At 38.2% G+C, this 17,832-nt stretch overlaps 1 protein-coding gene across 1 annotated transcript in view; it reads right to left on the minus strand.

The window, feature by feature from the left end:
• AK9 (adenylate kinase 9) overlaps positions 1-17,832 on the minus strand; it is a 126,052-nt gene that overhangs the window by 15,638 nt on the left and 92,582 nt on the right. Inside the window, exons 28-34 of the mRNA XM_060237998.1 lie at positions 17,301-17,520; positions 16,311-16,370; positions 15,413-15,628; positions 12,958-13,176; positions 3,952-4,165; positions 3,291-3,492; positions 53-199 (exon numbers count right to left, since the gene is read on the minus strand). Coding sequence (XP_060093981.1) covers positions 53-199; positions 3,291-3,492; positions 3,952-4,165; positions 12,958-13,176; positions 15,413-15,628; positions 16,311-16,370; positions 17,301-17,520 — 1,278 coding nt within the window. The remainder of the gene's footprint in view (positions 1-52; positions 200-3,290; positions 3,493-3,951; positions 4,166-12,957; positions 13,177-15,412; positions 15,629-16,310; positions 16,371-17,300; positions 17,521-17,832) is intronic.

The following is a 17,832-nucleotide window of genomic DNA, read 5'->3' on the forward strand; positions in this document are numbered from 1 at the left end:
GTATTAACTCTTTTAAGCGTAATAGTAAGCCATCTCTTACTGTGATTTTTACCTGTCAGCGCTTTGTTTATCCAGAAGTGCTCTTCTGAAAACTTCTTTTGCATCAATTTGCATCTCAAAGATTTTAACAGGAATAATTTTCATATATTCCAAAATGTTTACTTGTTTTCTTGTTACAGGGTATCCATCAATAACAAATCTATAAAAAAATGAACCAAATTATGATCTGGATTGTGTTTGGCAGTTATCATAGAACAGCCATATGGTTTATTTATTTATAAATTTATTTACAGCATTTATTGGATCAAATAAATTGTCAAAATAGCAATCAAGCTTTCATGTTTCCCCACACTCTTCAGCAGTCTGAACGTTCAATTAAAAAAAAGGGGGGGGGGTTGTGGGAATTAGGGAAGAGCCTGAAGTTTATAGCCTTGAAATGGATACCAGAAAGTGCTGTAGACTTAATTACTTGAAGTGTGCTTAGAGATCACATGAAAGCTTACGTTCTGAATAAAACTAAGTTGGTCTTAAAGATGCAATCGACTCCTATTTTGTTGCCTATACTGGGTTAGACCATTGGTTTGCACCTGGTTTTCTACAGTTTTTCTCCCTACTGGTGAGGTCAATTTTGTCTTCATGTTTCCAGAAGGCCAGTTCATTTTATTGTAACTTTGCTACTATACTACTAAAAACATTTAGTAGTGCAAACCACTACCTACCAGCTATATGTAGCTCTGCTCACTGTACCTGACTCATTGTCTGATGAAATGTGCTTAGGGCACCTGAAAGCTTACGTTCTGAATAAAACTTAGTTCGTTTTAAAGGTGCTACTTGACTCCTGCTTTGTTCTAACATTTAACATAGACATTTAAGATCCATAATATTCAGTAATTTCTAAGTACTATACATTATTAAAGCCTGATACTGTTACCATTAATTATTTTTATTAACATTGTTTCGTTATTTGTTCTAACACAGGGGTGTCGAATGTGCCTCATACAGCCCCCACAGGGTTTCTATCAGGCCCACAAGCAAGTGGCCATCATCTGCTTCCTTTTCCCTTCTCTTATTCTTTTGGTCACCATTTTTGTATTTATTTGGTGTGATGCAGCTGAGCAAAGTCACCCAAGACTGGGAGGTTTGCTGACTCCAGAAGGATGGTAAGGCTCAGCCTTGTGAGGACCAAGACTGCTGGTCTTGAGGTGAGACTGAATGGCGTTGACATGACAGCAATTGAGCCAGACAGTGGTAGGAGCATTTGGCCTTTCTCGGAGGTGGTTCTGAAACTGATCTGATGACAGAAGGTTGGGCTTGTATCTCCAATGTCGAGGTTTTGGTCCTAAAGTCACCAAATGGACCTTTGCTCCCTTATCAAATTGAGGCTGTTTTTCCCTGCAGGGATCTGGGACATGCAGGCCTTTCTCCCATAAAGCAGCTTTCAGCCTTGATACTCTCTGCCTTCTTGGGCATCAGGGGTAAGTCAACAGCATGTTTGGCAGGAAGCCATTTTGTGGCCCTCTCCTAAACATAGAAGACATGGTCTATAATCATTATTCTGGGCCATTTTCACACCACAATCATCACATTTTTTAAAAAAAGTGCCATCCTACCAATTTTGTAGGTAAGAATTTTTTAAGTTCTTTGAGAAAAGCCTCATTGGAACTTGTCTTTGAGGCCCCACAAAGGATCTCACTGGAAGCATGTCCTCTCTTCCCAGTGGCAAGAAGAGAACTGAGGGAGGAGTGCTTGCCCTGCCTCTGTCACATGACCCTTTGGGCAGGAAAGGGATCTGTACAGACAGAGGGAAGTGGGAGCACTCCTGGAGCCTAGAAACATCTTTAAAATCTTGGAAGCTCTTCTCTGCAGCAGGCCTGTGATCATGCAATCCCCATGTGGGACTGCACAGAAGCCATGGCAGATATAGGGCATTGTAGCATCAGGGAGGTGATATAATAAACATTGCAATAGACTACAATATTTGTGCATATAATGATTTTGTGATTACCTATTGACCTAAGAAATCTCAAATTCTTGTTAAGTTCTCAAGAGATAACACCAAGCAACAATGGTTGTCATCTACAACTCCTAGCTCTGATACACCAAAGATCTACAACCTATATTGGACAATTATGCCCCAGGGAGAGACAGGGAAAATCAGGAATTGGGTTTCTGCTGGAGAAAGCCTATATGCCAAACAGAGGAATGGCTGCTGGTCATAAAAACCTGATGGTGAGGGCACTAGGGAGACATGGGCTAAGTGCCAGATAACCGGATTGGAAGAGGTTGGGGTATCTCCCCATGAAGACAGGATTCCTGAAATGGCAGGATGTGTTCACCAAAGTAGGCAGAATGGTGGAATCTTCTTTTGTTCTTGCTTCAGACACCTTGCCCACATGCTGTGACCGGCAGGGACCCAAGCTCTTCTGCAGAGCTCCACTGTAAAGGGGGCAGCAGGGAGTTTGTGGATGTGTTTGTTCCATCTTGCATTGTAACTTAGCTAGTTTTTGTATTTGATCCATATTGTCAAGTATGCTATTTCCAAATGCCAATTTCTTCCATGCCTTTCTTCTCTTTCTCCCCCCTTTCTCTCCCTTCCCCCCTGTGGAAGCATAATAAATCCCTCTGAATCCAGGATGTTTAGTGTAACCTTGTATTAACGGTGTAAAGTGCCTCTCCCCCAGATTCACACGGCCATGTCTTATCAGCTAACAAAGAATGTGTGAGAAATGGAGATGTTAACATTCTTTAGTCATGAAAGAGATACTAGCAAGTAGCCTTTGAACCTTCAACTACATTGCCATCTTTATGTTATTCTTTTGAAGTTATCTGTAACCCTGCCTTTTGAAGTAGTCTATAAGATACTATTCAGTATTGTATCAATCATTACTTCCAAGGTATCCGTCCTTGGAGTAGGTCATGGAGTTTCAATAAAACAAGTCTTTAATTAAAAACAAAAGCTTGATTATTGCGAAATATCGATGCTTGACATGTATCTCCAAATCCTATTCACATGCTGAAGATTGCTCTTATGCACTAAGAATATGCATGCATTCAGGAGATGGAGCTAAAGTAATTGGAAAGCTATGCTCTTGGTACCCCCTCAGAGACAGCCAAGACACTGGTTAAGTTATAGGCTGGGTTTTATATCTCAGAGTGGTGGCATGAAGACAAACACACTTTTACATGCAGACAATCACACAGCATGCATGTAAGAACACACAGATCGAGAGTGAGTCTGTCTGTGACACCCCCAAAATTCTAAGTCAATTTAAAAACTGAAAGTTACTCACCCTGAAGTATTGCATACAGTATCCATCAATGCAATGTCTAGAGCCTGGATGGCAAGTTCATCAGGTGCAGTCAATCCTTTGTGAAGGTGCCACTTCAGCATAAGTGCTAATTCAGTATCTGGTTGATCATTTAAAATCATACGTATAGCATCTCCCATGGAAAGCCGCTTTAATCCATATACACTTGCAAATTTGTTGGCAACTGTAAAATGTTTTTGTTATGAATATGAAGCTTCTAATCATAGCCATGTAATTTATTCATTATTTATTCATGATTTATAAGGAAACAGTCTTCCAGAATATGAAACCTTCAGAGACAGGATCCTTGCATTTTCCTTGCATTTTCAACACCACCACCAATACGTGGACTCAGAAAGTACTTTGCATTTAAATTTCTTATTTAACCAAAAGCGGAACCTAACTTGTTGAGCCCCTACAATTCTCTTTTCGGGGTGGTAGGGATTATTGAGATGACTGATTTTTCTGAAGCACTACAGATGCTGTATGGTATTACCTACCATCAAAGGACACTAAATATGGAATACAGTATGCAAACATATTGTAAGAAGCAGTATTCCTTTTTATAAATATATTACATCCAACACCCAAATCATATTAACACAGCTTGTATCTATTTATGAATGGGTCTTCACAGACCTACCTGTTGTCTTTCCAGATTTTGGAGGCCCCACTATTGCAATCTTGACTGGCACGGTAGGTTTAGGTTTGGGCTGACGAATGTATTTGATAGGATTTTTCATAAACTTGTCTCTATTTTCTTTGCTTGCAAAAAAATAAATAGAGTTTCGATGGATAAGTGGAAAAGTTGGAGTGTTGGGACTTCGAAAAGATTTGATGGTCTCTCCTTCACTTAGCTGCAGAAAATACAAAGCTGCTGATTTCCATTTTATAACAATAAACACAGTGAATTTTAACAAGCCAAACTTAGGCCTAGGCAGGGGGTAAACGTTAAGCAAAGCTTCTACATTATTCCATTTTGTTTTAAACAATTTTATTGATAACATATGGTAACAATTTCCGTTAGTAACTTCTTTTCATCTATCCCATATGCTTATTTCTAATCACCCCTCCCCACATTACTTGACCCCTGCCAGTGTTATTTACTCAAAATACTAACGTTAAAAGGTACCCTTAATTTCTAAGAACTAAAATTAATATTCTTCTTTCTTCTAAAATTTAATCATCATCAAAAATTGTCCAAAGTCCTTTACTTTCCACTCGTCTTCTACATAACTTCTAAATTTTTTCCACTCCCTTTTAAAATCTTTTAAATCATAGTCTCTTAAAGTTCTTGTTAATTTGTCCATCTCACTCCATGTCATAACTTTTACAATCTAATCCCATTTTTCTGGTATTTTTTCTTGCTTCCAAGATCCTAGAAATTTCTTGTTGGATCATCTGCCAATACTTTTTCGCTCTTTCACAAGTCCATATACGATAGAAAGAATCTTCATGTTTTTTGCATTTCCAACATCTGTCTGGCATCTTGTTATTCATCTTTGCCAATTTTTTAGGAGTCATATACCATCTATATCAGTCATATACCATATACATCATTTTAAAACAGTTCTCTTTAATACTCTGACATGTTGAAAGTTTCATAGAGTTCTTCCATAAATATTCCTATGTATCCATCTGTATTTCTTTATTTACATTAATTGCCCATTTAATCATTTGAGAATTCACTATTTCATCTTCTGTAGACCATTTTAAAAGTAACTTACAAGTTTTTGAAATTAATTTTTCATTATCTCCAAGCAGAACTTTTTCCATTTCTGTTTGCTCTCGTCTTATTCCTTCAGTTTTAATATCATTTTCCACCAAACTCTTTATTTGTTGCATTTGAAACCAATCGTATTTGTTATTCAACTCCACAGCAGTTTTCAATTCTATTTTGCCACTTTGTATTTTTAATAGTTGATTGTATGACAGCTATTTTTCCTCACCTGTCTCAGCTGTTATTTTTATCACTTCTGCTGGCACTATCCATAATGGTTTTCTTTCATCACCATATTTCTTATATTTCATCCAGGTATTCAACGAATTATTTCTTATATAATGGTGAGAGAAAAAACTATCCATTTTTTTCTTCCCATAATACATATAAGCGTGCCAGCTGAATTTATTTCCATGACCTTCCAACGCTAAAAGTTTTTTATTCAACAGCGTCACCCAATCTTTTATCCACACTAAACAAACTGCTTCATGATATAATCTTAAATCTGGTAATTGGAATCCTCCTCTTTCTTTAGCATCTATTAAAACTTTCATTTTAATCCTTGGTTTCTTCCCAGCCCATACAAATTCCGAAATTTTCCTTTGCTATTTGTTTACTGTCTTTCACAATCAGAATAGTTTGAAACAAATACATTATTCTCGGCAAAATATTTATCTTAATTGCAGCTATTCTTCCAAGCAATGACAAGTTAAGCTTATTCCATTTTATCATATCTTCATCCATTTTACGCCATAGCTTTTCATAGATATTTTTGAACAGGTCAATATTCTTCATTGTTATTTCCACACCCAAATATTTTACTTTAGAGGTAACTACACATCCTGTTAGTCTCTGCAACTCCTTTTGTTTATTTACTTGCATATTTTGACATAAAAATTTTGATTTTTCTTTATTAACATAAAATCCCGCCAGTTCTCCATATTCTTGTATTTTAGCTAACAATAAAGGTATTACTTATGTAGGATTTTCATTTATAAACATTATATCATCTGCAAATGCTCTATATTTGTAAATAAATCCTTTAACTCTCAACCCTTCTATTTCTTTATCATCTTGTATTTGCATCAATAAAATTTCAAAAGTCATTATAAACAACAAAGGTGACAGCGGACAACCTTGTCTTGTACCTTTGTTGATTATCATTTCATCTGTAAGACCTGCATTTATACATAACCTTGCACGTTGTTCAGTATATTTTGCCTTTATCATTCTTATAAAGTTTTCCCCCAACTCTATTTTCTCCATTACTGCAAGCATAAAGTCCCAGTCCAAATTGTCAAAAGCTTTCTCTGCAACCGCAATGAATAATGCAATTTCCTTCTCTGGATGTCTTTCATAATATTCTACAATATTTACAACAGTTCTAATATTGTCTCTTATTTGCCTTTTAGGGAGAAATCCCGCTTGGTCTTCCTTTATGAAATTTATCAATTATTGTTTAAGTCGTTCTGCCAAAATTCTTGTATATATCTTATAGTAATTATTTAGTAATGAAATTGGTCTATAGTTCTTTTACATTCGTGACATCTCTATCTTCCTTAGGAATCAAATAAATTACAGCTTCCTTCCATGTATTTGGTATTTTACCTTTTACTCTCATCATATTCATCAATTTTTGAAGTTTCGGTACTAATTCTAATTTTAAAATTTTTTGCCGTATATCCATCTGGCCCAGGAGCTTTTCCAATTTTCATTGCATTAATCGCTGCTTCAATTTCTATTTTTTCAATTCGATCATTCAATTTTTTTTTCATATATTCAGTTAAGGGTGCTATTTTAATCTTTTGCAAATACGCTTCTATCCTTTCCTTCTTCACTTTAACACCTTTAAATAATTTAGCATAGTACTTAAAAAATTCTCTCTTTATTCCTTCTTGACCTACCATCTCTCTTCCATCAACCACAATTTTATTAATAATTTTACTTCCTCTCTTTTTCTTCAGTTGCCAGGCCAAATACTTTCCAGGTTTATTCGCTCCCTCAAAGGACTTCTGTTGTAATTTTTTCAAATTCCATTCCAATTCCTTATTTAACAAATGTCTCATTTGTGCTTGTAGTATTGTAAGCTCCCTTATAATTTTCTTTTTCCTTGGCCTTTTCCTCAATTCCCCTTCTTTTTTCTTTATTTCATTTTGAATGTCCAACATCTGTTTTTCTTTTGCCCTTATTGTTTAATGTAATCAATATTCCTCTCATTACAGCTTTATAAGCATCCCACACCATCTGAAATTCTATATCATCTTTATCATTTATTTGGAAGAAAGCTTTAGTTTCATTTTCTAGAGATGTCACTAATTCTTTATTTTGTAGTAAATCTTCATTTAATCGCCATCTTCTCACTTTTTTAGACAATTTTGTAATCCATAATATTGGGTTAAGATCTGCACCTATCTTCGGTAAGATCTCTATTTTCTTAGTTATAAAGTCTAAGTCCTTTGTACCCCATAACATGTCAATTCTGGAAAAAGTATTATGTCTTGCTGAAAAAAATGCATAATCTCGTACTGCAGGATTAAATTTTCTCCATATGTCTTCCAAGTTTTCTTGTTTAACCAGTTCAAAGAAGGATTTTGGCAATTTTCCTACTTTTTTGTTATTTCCCCCCCCCAGATCTATCCAATGTATTCTGAATTCTTCCATTAAAGTCTCCCATAATCATGACCTGGTCGTATGTCACTTCATCAAGTTGTTTTATAATGTCTTAAAAAAAACATCTTTTGCACCATTTGGTGCATACAGTCCCAATAATAAGTTTTTTTTCGCATTTATTATTACTTCTACTGCCATAAATCTTCCATCTTTATCTTTAAATATTATTTTTGGGTCCAATTCTTGTTTAATATAAAAAATCACACCCCTTTTCTTCTGTTCAGCCAATGAAAAAAATTCCAGTCCCAATTGTTTATTCCATAAAAATTTATAATTCTTTTGTTTAATATGAACTTCTTATAAGCAAATTATATTACAGTTTTGTTTTTTAATCCAATGAAATATTGCCTTTTTTGTGGTGAATTTAGTCCATATACATTCCAAGATAATAATTTATAATCCATCATGGTGCAAATTCTTTATTCTCTTCATAAAATTTACGCAGCTCCTGTTTATTTGTAATTGTAATCCTTCATCCTTGTAGCTCAAAGCTCAAACCTTCAGCTATTATCCATCTATACCTCATTCCATTGTCACACAGTTTTTCTGTTAATTTCTTATATGTTCTCCTGTCATTTATCACTTGTCTTGGCAATTCTTTCATTATTCTTACTCTGCTTCCTCCATCAATGTCTTTTCAAATTTTTTATTCAAGATTTCCTCCACCGTTTTTTTGTCATATATCTTATAACCACATCTCTCGGTAAGTTATTTTTCTTGGCATATGATGAATTCACTCTATACATATAATCATACATATTTCTAGTCCCTTCACGATCTTCCTCCAAGAAATCAGCAATTATTTTTATTACATGTTCTTTTAAGTCTGTCCCTTCTTCTTCAGTTACTCCTCTCAGACGTATTTGTGTCTCCATCAATTTACAGTCATGGATTGTTATTTTTTTTGCATTTTTAATAAGGTGGAATCCTGGAGTTTAACTTTCCCTTCTACCTCCTGCACCTTTTTTGACACCACCACTGTTTCCTTTTTAAGCTCTTCCATTTCTTTTTTAAAGTCTCCAGTATCTTTTTAAAGTTCTTTTTTTGCAAGCATTTATCATCTTTTCCACCCCTTTCATCATCCTAGCTTCTATTGCTTCCAACTGATCTTCTCAATGAGGCAGCCCTTGTTGATGCGCCTGTGCTTAGTGAGGGTGGTCTTTAGTGATGCAAAGAATGAAGGCTTGCACACAGTAGTGTTAAAACCACTATATACAATTTATTTACGCCTCCACTCTCCAATCCGACAGAATGCTCCGCTGCAACACCACCATACATATCCCACACACAGTAAAGTGTCTTTGTACATTTATACATAAGGTCCACCCAGGTAACCAATCAGCTTGCTGCTGAGTCATGCTGACATTGCCCAGGCTGATGCAATCTGGCAACCAGCCACCTTCTGTCACTTAGATGATCTACCTGGCAGTTCTGTTACTTTCACTTTCCCAGCATGTGCATAGAAACTGCTAGGCTTTGCATACACACTGACACCCCTCCTCAGTTTATAAGCACATAGCTGCAACATGAGAGATCCATTTCTGATTGTTACTGCCTATCCGAGCATTAAAATCACCAAAAATCATGAGCTGAGCAGTATGGAATTTCCTAGACAAAGACGTCACATAGTCAGAAAATTTCTCCCAGACAGCATCAAACTCCAGCTCACCATTAGAAGGGGCTAAATAAACATTAATCATGATTAGGGTCAGTGCTGGGGAGGACAGCAATAAAGCCTGGGCAATTGGCGGGCAAGGATCCAAGAGGATCACCTTAAATGGTAAGCTGGATTTCACCAAAGCAGCCATGCCTGCTTTACTGCGACCTTTAGAGTGAGATCTATAAGCGGGGAGATTAAAAACTTTAAAATCCGTCAGTCTAAAACTGTCTTCTGCCCATGTTTCCTGAAGGAAGACACAATCAAAGGATTTCAAAAAGTCCAAAAAATCTGAGTCATTCGCTTTACTCTTCCACCCAGCAATGTTCCAGGAGATGATGTGGATCTTCCCTGTGGCTTCCCTAGCTGGTAGTCAATCGATAATGGATATCCTTTCTAGAACCCTGGAGTCATCAGTGAAAATACAACCATTATGTTGGGGTGCCCTTGAGCCAGTTAGAGAGAGTTCCATAGACAGATCAATTAAGTCAGCTGATGGGGGACAAGGGGGCAGGGGGTTGCTTGCAGGATCTAGGTTGATTGAAGGAACTGATTTCCCCGGCTCTAAAGACCTTTGCCATAGCTGCAACATACTTTAACACTGCATATTACACATGTTACATAGTAACATTGATACATAGTTTACATTCACATTTGCTTTCATATTTACAACCATCACCATTCAGTATACTGCCTCTGAGATTTTGTGTTGGCACACACGTTTAGTTCTGTTTGTTAATTACTGTTCCAAGTACATTCTTATCAGTTAGATAGCCTCCCCCGGCTCATCTCTTTTTCTCCTCTGGCTGCTCTGCCAGAGCACATACCGTATCATCTGTATTACAGAGGCACATTATTTTTCACAGTATTTTTACAGTTTTGAGTTTACACATTAGTTCGTCATACGGAGTTTATTTCTTTAATTAACACATTTGTAGCAGCTAGCATTGTCTTTGGAGTTACATTCTTTGCATTAACACTACCAGTCTGCTGGTACATAGACCCCGTTATCCAGATACCTTATTGAAGCCTCTACTTTTTCAGGACGTTTAGCTAGTGACTCTTCCTCCTCTGTGGAAGAGGTACCATAATCTAGATCCAGTACACTCTGGTAACACCTGGGCTCCCCATTAGACAGATAATTTATGTCACTGGCATAGCCATACCGTTTAGGTGGTATTCCCTTATTCTCTCTAGCAGACACTCTGACCTCAGGCGTTTTGCACCTTACAGCCTCAGAGCTTTCCTGTTTCATACTGCCTGAACTGCCAGCACTTTCCTCTCTCTGTTTCAGTGAGGGAGATTCTCTGTTTACATCACCGTGCCCCTCCTCACTCTGTAGAGATAGCTGCAATTCAACTCCTTTAGGCATTTCATTGGCATGGATTCTAGACCAGTTCTCGTCCTCACAGAACGAAGCTGCTCGACTCAGCTTCACCATATCATTTGAATCCACAAACCTATATGATTTCATGCCATTCTGATAGCCCACAAATAATAGCTTTCTGGCTCCGGCTCCCCCTTTCCTCCTCTTGTCCAGAGGAATATTCACCCATGCCTTAGACCCAAAGATCCTAAGGTAGTCTAGGTTTGGCTTTTTGCCATACAGTACTCTATATGGTATATCATCCAGAGCCTGAGTCCACAATCTATTAGAGATAAAAAAAGCTGTTTTAATGCTTCTCCCCAATATGCCAACTTCAGTGCACTATCTGCCAGTAAAGTGTGGCACATGGTTTGGAGGACGCCTCCTCTGCATTCGGCCACCCCATTTTCAGCTGGAGAGGAGACGTTGGCAGAAGCGTGCTGGGCCCATAACCCTGTTGATGCGCCTGTGCTTGGTGAGGGTGGTCTTTAGTAATGCAAAGAATGAAGGCTTGCACACAGTAGTGTTAAAACCACTATATACAATTTATTTACACCTCCACTCTCCAATCCGACAGAATGCTCCGCTGCAACACCACCATACATATCCCACACACAGTAAAGTGTCTTTGTACATTTATACATAAGGTCCACCCAGATAACCAATCAGCTTGCTGCTGAGTCATGCTGACATTGCCCAGGCTGATGCAATCTGGCAACCAGCCACCTTCTGTCACTTAGATGATCTACCTGGCAGTTCTGTTACTTTCACTTTCCCAGCATGTGCATAGAAACTGCTAGGCTTTGCATACACACTGACAGCCCTTGCACGGGTTACCTTTGACTCTGACATTAAAAAAACAGAAAAAATTGATATCACCAAATTAAATTTCAACTATCACGTTTGATAGATTAGAACTTGCCCTTTCAAATGAGCCTAATTTTGCCATCCTCCAACCTTCCCAGGCTCAGATATTATTTTTTTTTAAATTTAGCCTCCCAATAATGGCCGCTGATGTTTTTCTATGGTAGAACAATCTTAGAGTAGGTCCACTTCTTCAATAGTTACTTCCTGCTTTGCTTGCCCCAAGTCACGTTCTCACTGGTAACAAAGTTTCACGATACTTGACGTATTTCCTGTGTTGACTGTAGAAACTGCAGATCTCTGACGATGGTGCTTTCACTCCACGACCGCAGGTAGACAAAACAATAAATTCCTTTCCAATTTTTAACACTGTCCTTAATTTAACAAAGTCTAAAATTCACCCCTTCTCCTCTTCTTCTTCCAAGCTTTCAAACTTTCTCTTTCCCACCTTCTAATATTATTTGTTTGCTTTAAAATAGTCCCGGAATGGCAGATAGCAATCAGTACCTTTTTTCTAAGGTTATCCAAATCAACACTGGTCTCGTACAGCATCAGATGTTTAGCAGTCTCAAAGAAGATTAGGATCTTGTCAAGCTTATGTCAAATAAATGACTCTGTAAGCTTCTGCAGATGATGAATATGCAACTCTTCTCTGGGGATCCCTCAAAGCCTCAAAGGCCCCCCCCTGAGACTCCCTTTTAGCCAAGGTAAATCACCTCAAAGTTTCCTGTGCATATCTTGGACTAATCTCTCATTGAGAAAAGTAGGCAGAAGACAAAAATTTGCCCTTTACTACCCCGAACAGAAGCTCCAGTCTGCCCCCCTTAGAGAGGCAGGTCAGCTCAGCATTCTCCAAATCCCGGAAGTCCTACGTTATTCCATTTTAAGATCTTGAAAATGTAGGTCATTCAACCATCAGTTAAACTATGTCAGTACAAGGTTGTTTTATAGGATAACTGAGAGACTTTTGTGATTCTTGAGAGCTCTCAAGCCATGGCACTGGCCTTCCAAATATCTTACGTGTTTCCTGTAGCCGCCAGCCAGAATAACTGTAGATGCAAAATGTATGCCCCAGGTGCTCTTAAGGCATTATGCTGGCCACTCCATTGTCCTCCTGCCCAATGGCTCAAGAAACTGGTAACTAGGAAGACCCTCAGTGGTGGTTGTTGCATTTCTTGCTAGTAAGAGGGAGGGGCCAGGGGGAGGGAGAAGGAGCAGTGCCCTACCCCTCTCACACAAATCCTTTAAGGTCCTACATACAGTTAATAATAGCATTTATTGTTTTAGCTAGACCATAACTATCAGAACCAGCACAATAATTCACATCTTTAAGAAACCATTAAAAAAACAAACACAAAAATCCTTCACATACCTCAATAGGGTCCCATTCCCCAAAATTGCTTAGATGTTTATAAGAGAGTGCTATCATTTTGTGTGCAAGTGACACACTTAATGGATAACATTTCTCAAAAATGCTTTCACGATTTTCCACTAGGTCCTTTAGCTTTTTATACAATTGGTAACACACAATGTGTGGTTTTCGCTTGCTTCCTATAGTTACTTGAGGTGTCAATATTTTGTCAAATTCTTCCTAAGAACAAAAGCAGAACATCACATTAATCAAAAGCATGGTCAAGAACAATAATGCAGCAAGTGAAAGAAGGAAGCATCTTTAGTATAGCTTTGTTGATAAGACAGCTAGCTTAAAACCTCATACAAAAAAACTTAGCAGCCTTTGTTTGTCTCAGAGCAGTTTGTAGTTGGCAAACCATATTGGGGGAGGGGGGAGTACTACAAGCAGGAGGGATTGAAGTTTGGCTAGCCAGACTGGAAGTTTAGTTTTTCTCCTGCCTTAAAAACTTTGCCTGAAGAAAGGACTTCCTTTTAGGGATGGGGTAGTTTATATACCTGGGTTCTCTTTTAATTCTTTTTGTTTAGGACCTTTGGAAGTACTGATATTTTGAAAAATAACCTGTCTTTCTTTTGAAAGGTTATGGCTGTTTGGTGTGCATTTGAGATCTGATAAATAAGCCACAGGACCTCTAGTAAGCCCCCTTTTTCTCCAACCTGGGGGGGGGGGGAGGAATGGCTGGTCCCAGCCCATCTTTCAGACCGTCTAGGGGGCGGGGCTGGCAGCTGTGCACCAACCAATCCTGCTTCCTTCTCACAGGCAGTGTCCTGGATGGAGTGCAGTTCTATACTAGATGGAGGCTCAGCTGGACTAGGTAGCAACTGTACAGCAGCACCTGGAGAGAGAAAAGATCAGTACCCAGATGCTGCTGCACAATAAAGAGTGGCACACATGTGACCTCCTAGTGGCCATTGTGTGCCTGCCCTTAGACCTTGAGGGCATGGATAGACTGTCATACTTGCAGCACTGCCAAAAGATGGGAAGAGGGCAGGAGGTGGTGCCCCTGGCTGAAAGATGGTGCCTATGTGGTCTGATTTGTTGTTTCCTGATGGTGGTGTACTGTATGTTTTGGGGTTGCTTGTGTTGCACTTGATGCTGAATTGTTGATATTCACAAGCTTACAATAAAATTGATTGTTAATTTATGATTATGTACTGTGTTGTCTCTGTCAGAGGTAGACTCCACCTTTCCCATCCTGCATGACCACACAGCAGGTCACACATCTGCTTCTCAGGTACAGTGCTCCTCAGAGTCCCAGGGCTGTGTTGCAGGGCCACTGGCTCAGGGATTAGGTGGAGGGTCCTCTGGGTGAAACTGTACCAGCTGTGCAGCTGCCATAAATAGTTCTGAACACCAGCTGTTCAGCAGCTTGAGGACTGATCGTAGGACAGATCCCATCTGGGAAGAAACGTCAGCAATGGTATACCCATTGGGATGTGTCACTGATGCCTGGGTACCTGCATGGACACATAGCCAGCCACTGGAGATCAGCCAACTGGCCCCCCATACTCTGTGGAGGTCCTGGCTTGGCAGTGGGTGAGAGAACTGAAATTGGTCACAATGATGGGGTCATAGTGTGGGCCCCACACTATGTTGTCTACCTGAGGTCCTTGTGGCTGCTGGTGAAGGAATTGTTTTTCTTGGGCTCACTGGATGCTTATGGGTGGCTTTTGCAAATGAAAATCTGCACGATGGCTAGGGAGGTTCCCAGCTACAGAGACTTAAGGAACTGCCATGCCCCTGGCCCTGTCCACTCTTCCGTCAACAGAGGGGGTTGTGCCAGTAGTGCTCTGGCACAGAGCCATGATGTTGTTGCTGCAGTGTTTGTTAACAAAGCAGCAGCCATGGGTTGTGTTACTCCACCGTATCTTTGGTTGAATCAGCGTATCCCAGAGATCCCTGAGCACTCCCCTCCTAGACTGTACTGTTAGTATGAAGTTTTATGCAAGAAGGCATTAATCTATTATTGCCTAGAGGTATCATCATCAGGAGTAGTGAATTACTAATAAAATGACAGATGTGGAAAGAGACTGAGGCTTAAACAAAATGCATTATCCTTAAAAGTAGGGGTGGAATTCTAGCAGGAGCTCCTTTGCATATTAGTCTACACACCCCTGATGTAGCCAGTCCTCCAAGAGCTTACAAAAAAGAGCCTTGTAAACCCTTGGAGGATTCGTTACATCAGGGATGTGTGGCCTAATATGCAAAGGAGCTCCTGCTAGAATTCCACTCCTGTTTAAAAGTATTTTTTTCTTGCTTGGGTAAAGTGGATTAAAATGAATTTTAATAAATTGATCGCAGAGAAAGTACTTCTTTAATTTTTCAGTAATCTGACTTTTAATGACCGAAAGTTTGTAAAATGACTTAGGATCTATGACAAGGCAGAAAATAATATCCTAAACGATGAAAAAAGTACCTGTACGGTTTGAATGTTATTCAAATCGGCTTCAAACTTCTCTGCAATTTCTAGTTTTAAGCGTTCAATTGCTTCAGACTCCTGCTCCTCATCCTCATCTTCTGACTCATCCTCGTCTTTTGGAAACTCTTCTTCCAAAACTGCTTCAATATCATCATCTTCATCATCTTCATCATCTTCATCCAGAACCTCACTTTCACGCCTAGCTGCAGCATTCTAAATTGTGAAATACTTACTTTATGACTACTGAACAGACTTCCATACAAGGAAACAGAAAATAATAGTTATACATTTCTCGGCTTCTCAGTTATATATATGATGATGATTTGCAGAAATGCTTCACGATGTAAACATCTGACAATTAGAGAAATCCTACTGATTTCTGTAGGATAAATTATTTAAGGCATTTTATGCCACCTCACCAGAATCCTACTTGAGGTAGCTTACAAGTAAAAATAATTTAATAAACTGTTGAAAAATAAAAACAACCCTTTAAAAACAGCCAGAAAGATAAAAACAGATTAAAGTACCCATAAAATCATCCAGAATAAGAATAAACTATATTATCAACTTTCTCTCTGACATCTTAGGTAGGTTTGTATACTAAAACTGCGTTAACCATTGCATATTTGTTAAAAGTATTTCAAGCCCCCCCAAAAGTCCTAATCAGCAAGTTCCCTCTGAGTAACATAGTTTTGTGACTTGAAAAGCACTCATTTCTTGACAAAAAAGATTATACTTTATACTATAGCAAAGTTTTCATCTGCAATGAATAAAAACAATTATGAGCACAACTATGCTGATTTTTAAAAAAGCATGCTAACAATCAATTTACAAATTTCAATTACCAAGTGATCTCAATGAATTCTTTTTAAAAATTCTATTTTGCTTTTCTTACCTGTTTCCTTTTTGCTTGCACTGCTAAAAGTTCTGCCTTTCTTTTGTTAATTTGGTCTTCCTGTTAATAAAAGATTTTAAGCACTTATTTCATTTTTTTCTTTCAGCAGCTGACACTCTAAAATTCAATATCAAAGTCTTTTTTTAATGGAGACAACACTGGAAAAATGAGTGAATAACAGGGATGATTACCTTTAGTTCAACTCCTACAGAAATAAACCCAAATCTTTTCATATGCACACTCCATTTCAGTTACATCACTTGCATTGTGTGAAATATTTGGATAAAATAAACAGCTGGCCAGCTACAAAAAGAGTTCCAGATTTTGCCTGGAATAATAACCTTTGTTTGCTCAGGGTTTATAGTACAAAATCAGGTGGGAGAAGCTTGGATAAGAGAGCATATAAAGTCATAAAGGACATGGAAAGGCACTGAAACAGAGAAAAATCCTTCCTCAGATTTCAGGGAGAAAAGACAGATACATGGTACAAGAAAATTTTCTGATGATTCATTGTTACATAAAGAAAAATAATATTTTTGAACCCAGTTCCTTTTTCTGGTCCAGCTATAAATGCTGGAGGCTCATCAAGGATCAAATCTTATTCAGTCTAATCATTTCATGTTGACAGAAACACTATGACTAGATTAACAATTTGAATTACCAGTACTATACGTGTACTGAAAGTTGGCACTGAAAAATAAATGGTGAGCCCAACTGTATTTATTTCACATGTGCTTCATATGGCAGAGGTGACAAAGTTGTTGAAGTAGATACAATAAGATCTCCTTGCACAACTTGTAGTGGTATGCCCAGCCAGTCTGAACCAACACATCAATTTCTAAATAAAAGAGTGTCCCCAGCTACAATGAAAAGTGCCAGATTGGCCTAATGTTATATAATTCCCAAGAGTTTTAAACTATAAGTACACAAGCAGACCATTTTTTTTATCCATTATGTAGTACCAGGCTTCTGGTAAGAAATAATAATTACTCTCATTTTTGCTTTCTGCTCTTTTATACGCTGCTTCTTTTCCTTTTTTTGGTTTTGTTTCTCCTGCCATTTTTGCAAAAGTGTGGGAAGAATTCGATCAGAAATGTCATCTTCTTCAACTTCAAGATAGACGACAATGTCTGGACAAAGTCCACGCTCTGCTAAATATATAGCTTCATCTGCTGTTCGAGGGAAACCATCCAATATAAATCCTGTAGATCTAAATGAAAACATTAATTGAAAACCATAGTGTCACTATTTTATGGGTTTTCCCCCTGCTGAATGGCAGAAATGCAAAATTGTTTATCAAATGGACCCTTGTAGAAAAAGGATGGACATAACTACAAGGAAAAGGTTTTAATGATCAGTGAAACATACTTCTTCTAATGTTACTTCTGTTTACATTAGAATTGTGAGGCTACAGAACAGGGGTGGCCAAACTTGCTTAACCTAAGAGCCCCAGAGAATAAATATCAGATGTTTGAGAGCCTCAGGGAAGGAAGGAAAATAATCTGGTGAATAATAATGATTT

Source organism: Heteronotia binoei, chromosome 1 (genome assembly GCF_032191835.1).
Source record: "Heteronotia binoei isolate CCM8104 ecotype False Entrance Well chromosome 1, APGP_CSIRO_Hbin_v1, whole genome shotgun sequence".
NCBI lineage: Eukaryota > Metazoa > Chordata > Lepidosauria > Squamata > Gekkonidae > Heteronotia > Heteronotia binoei.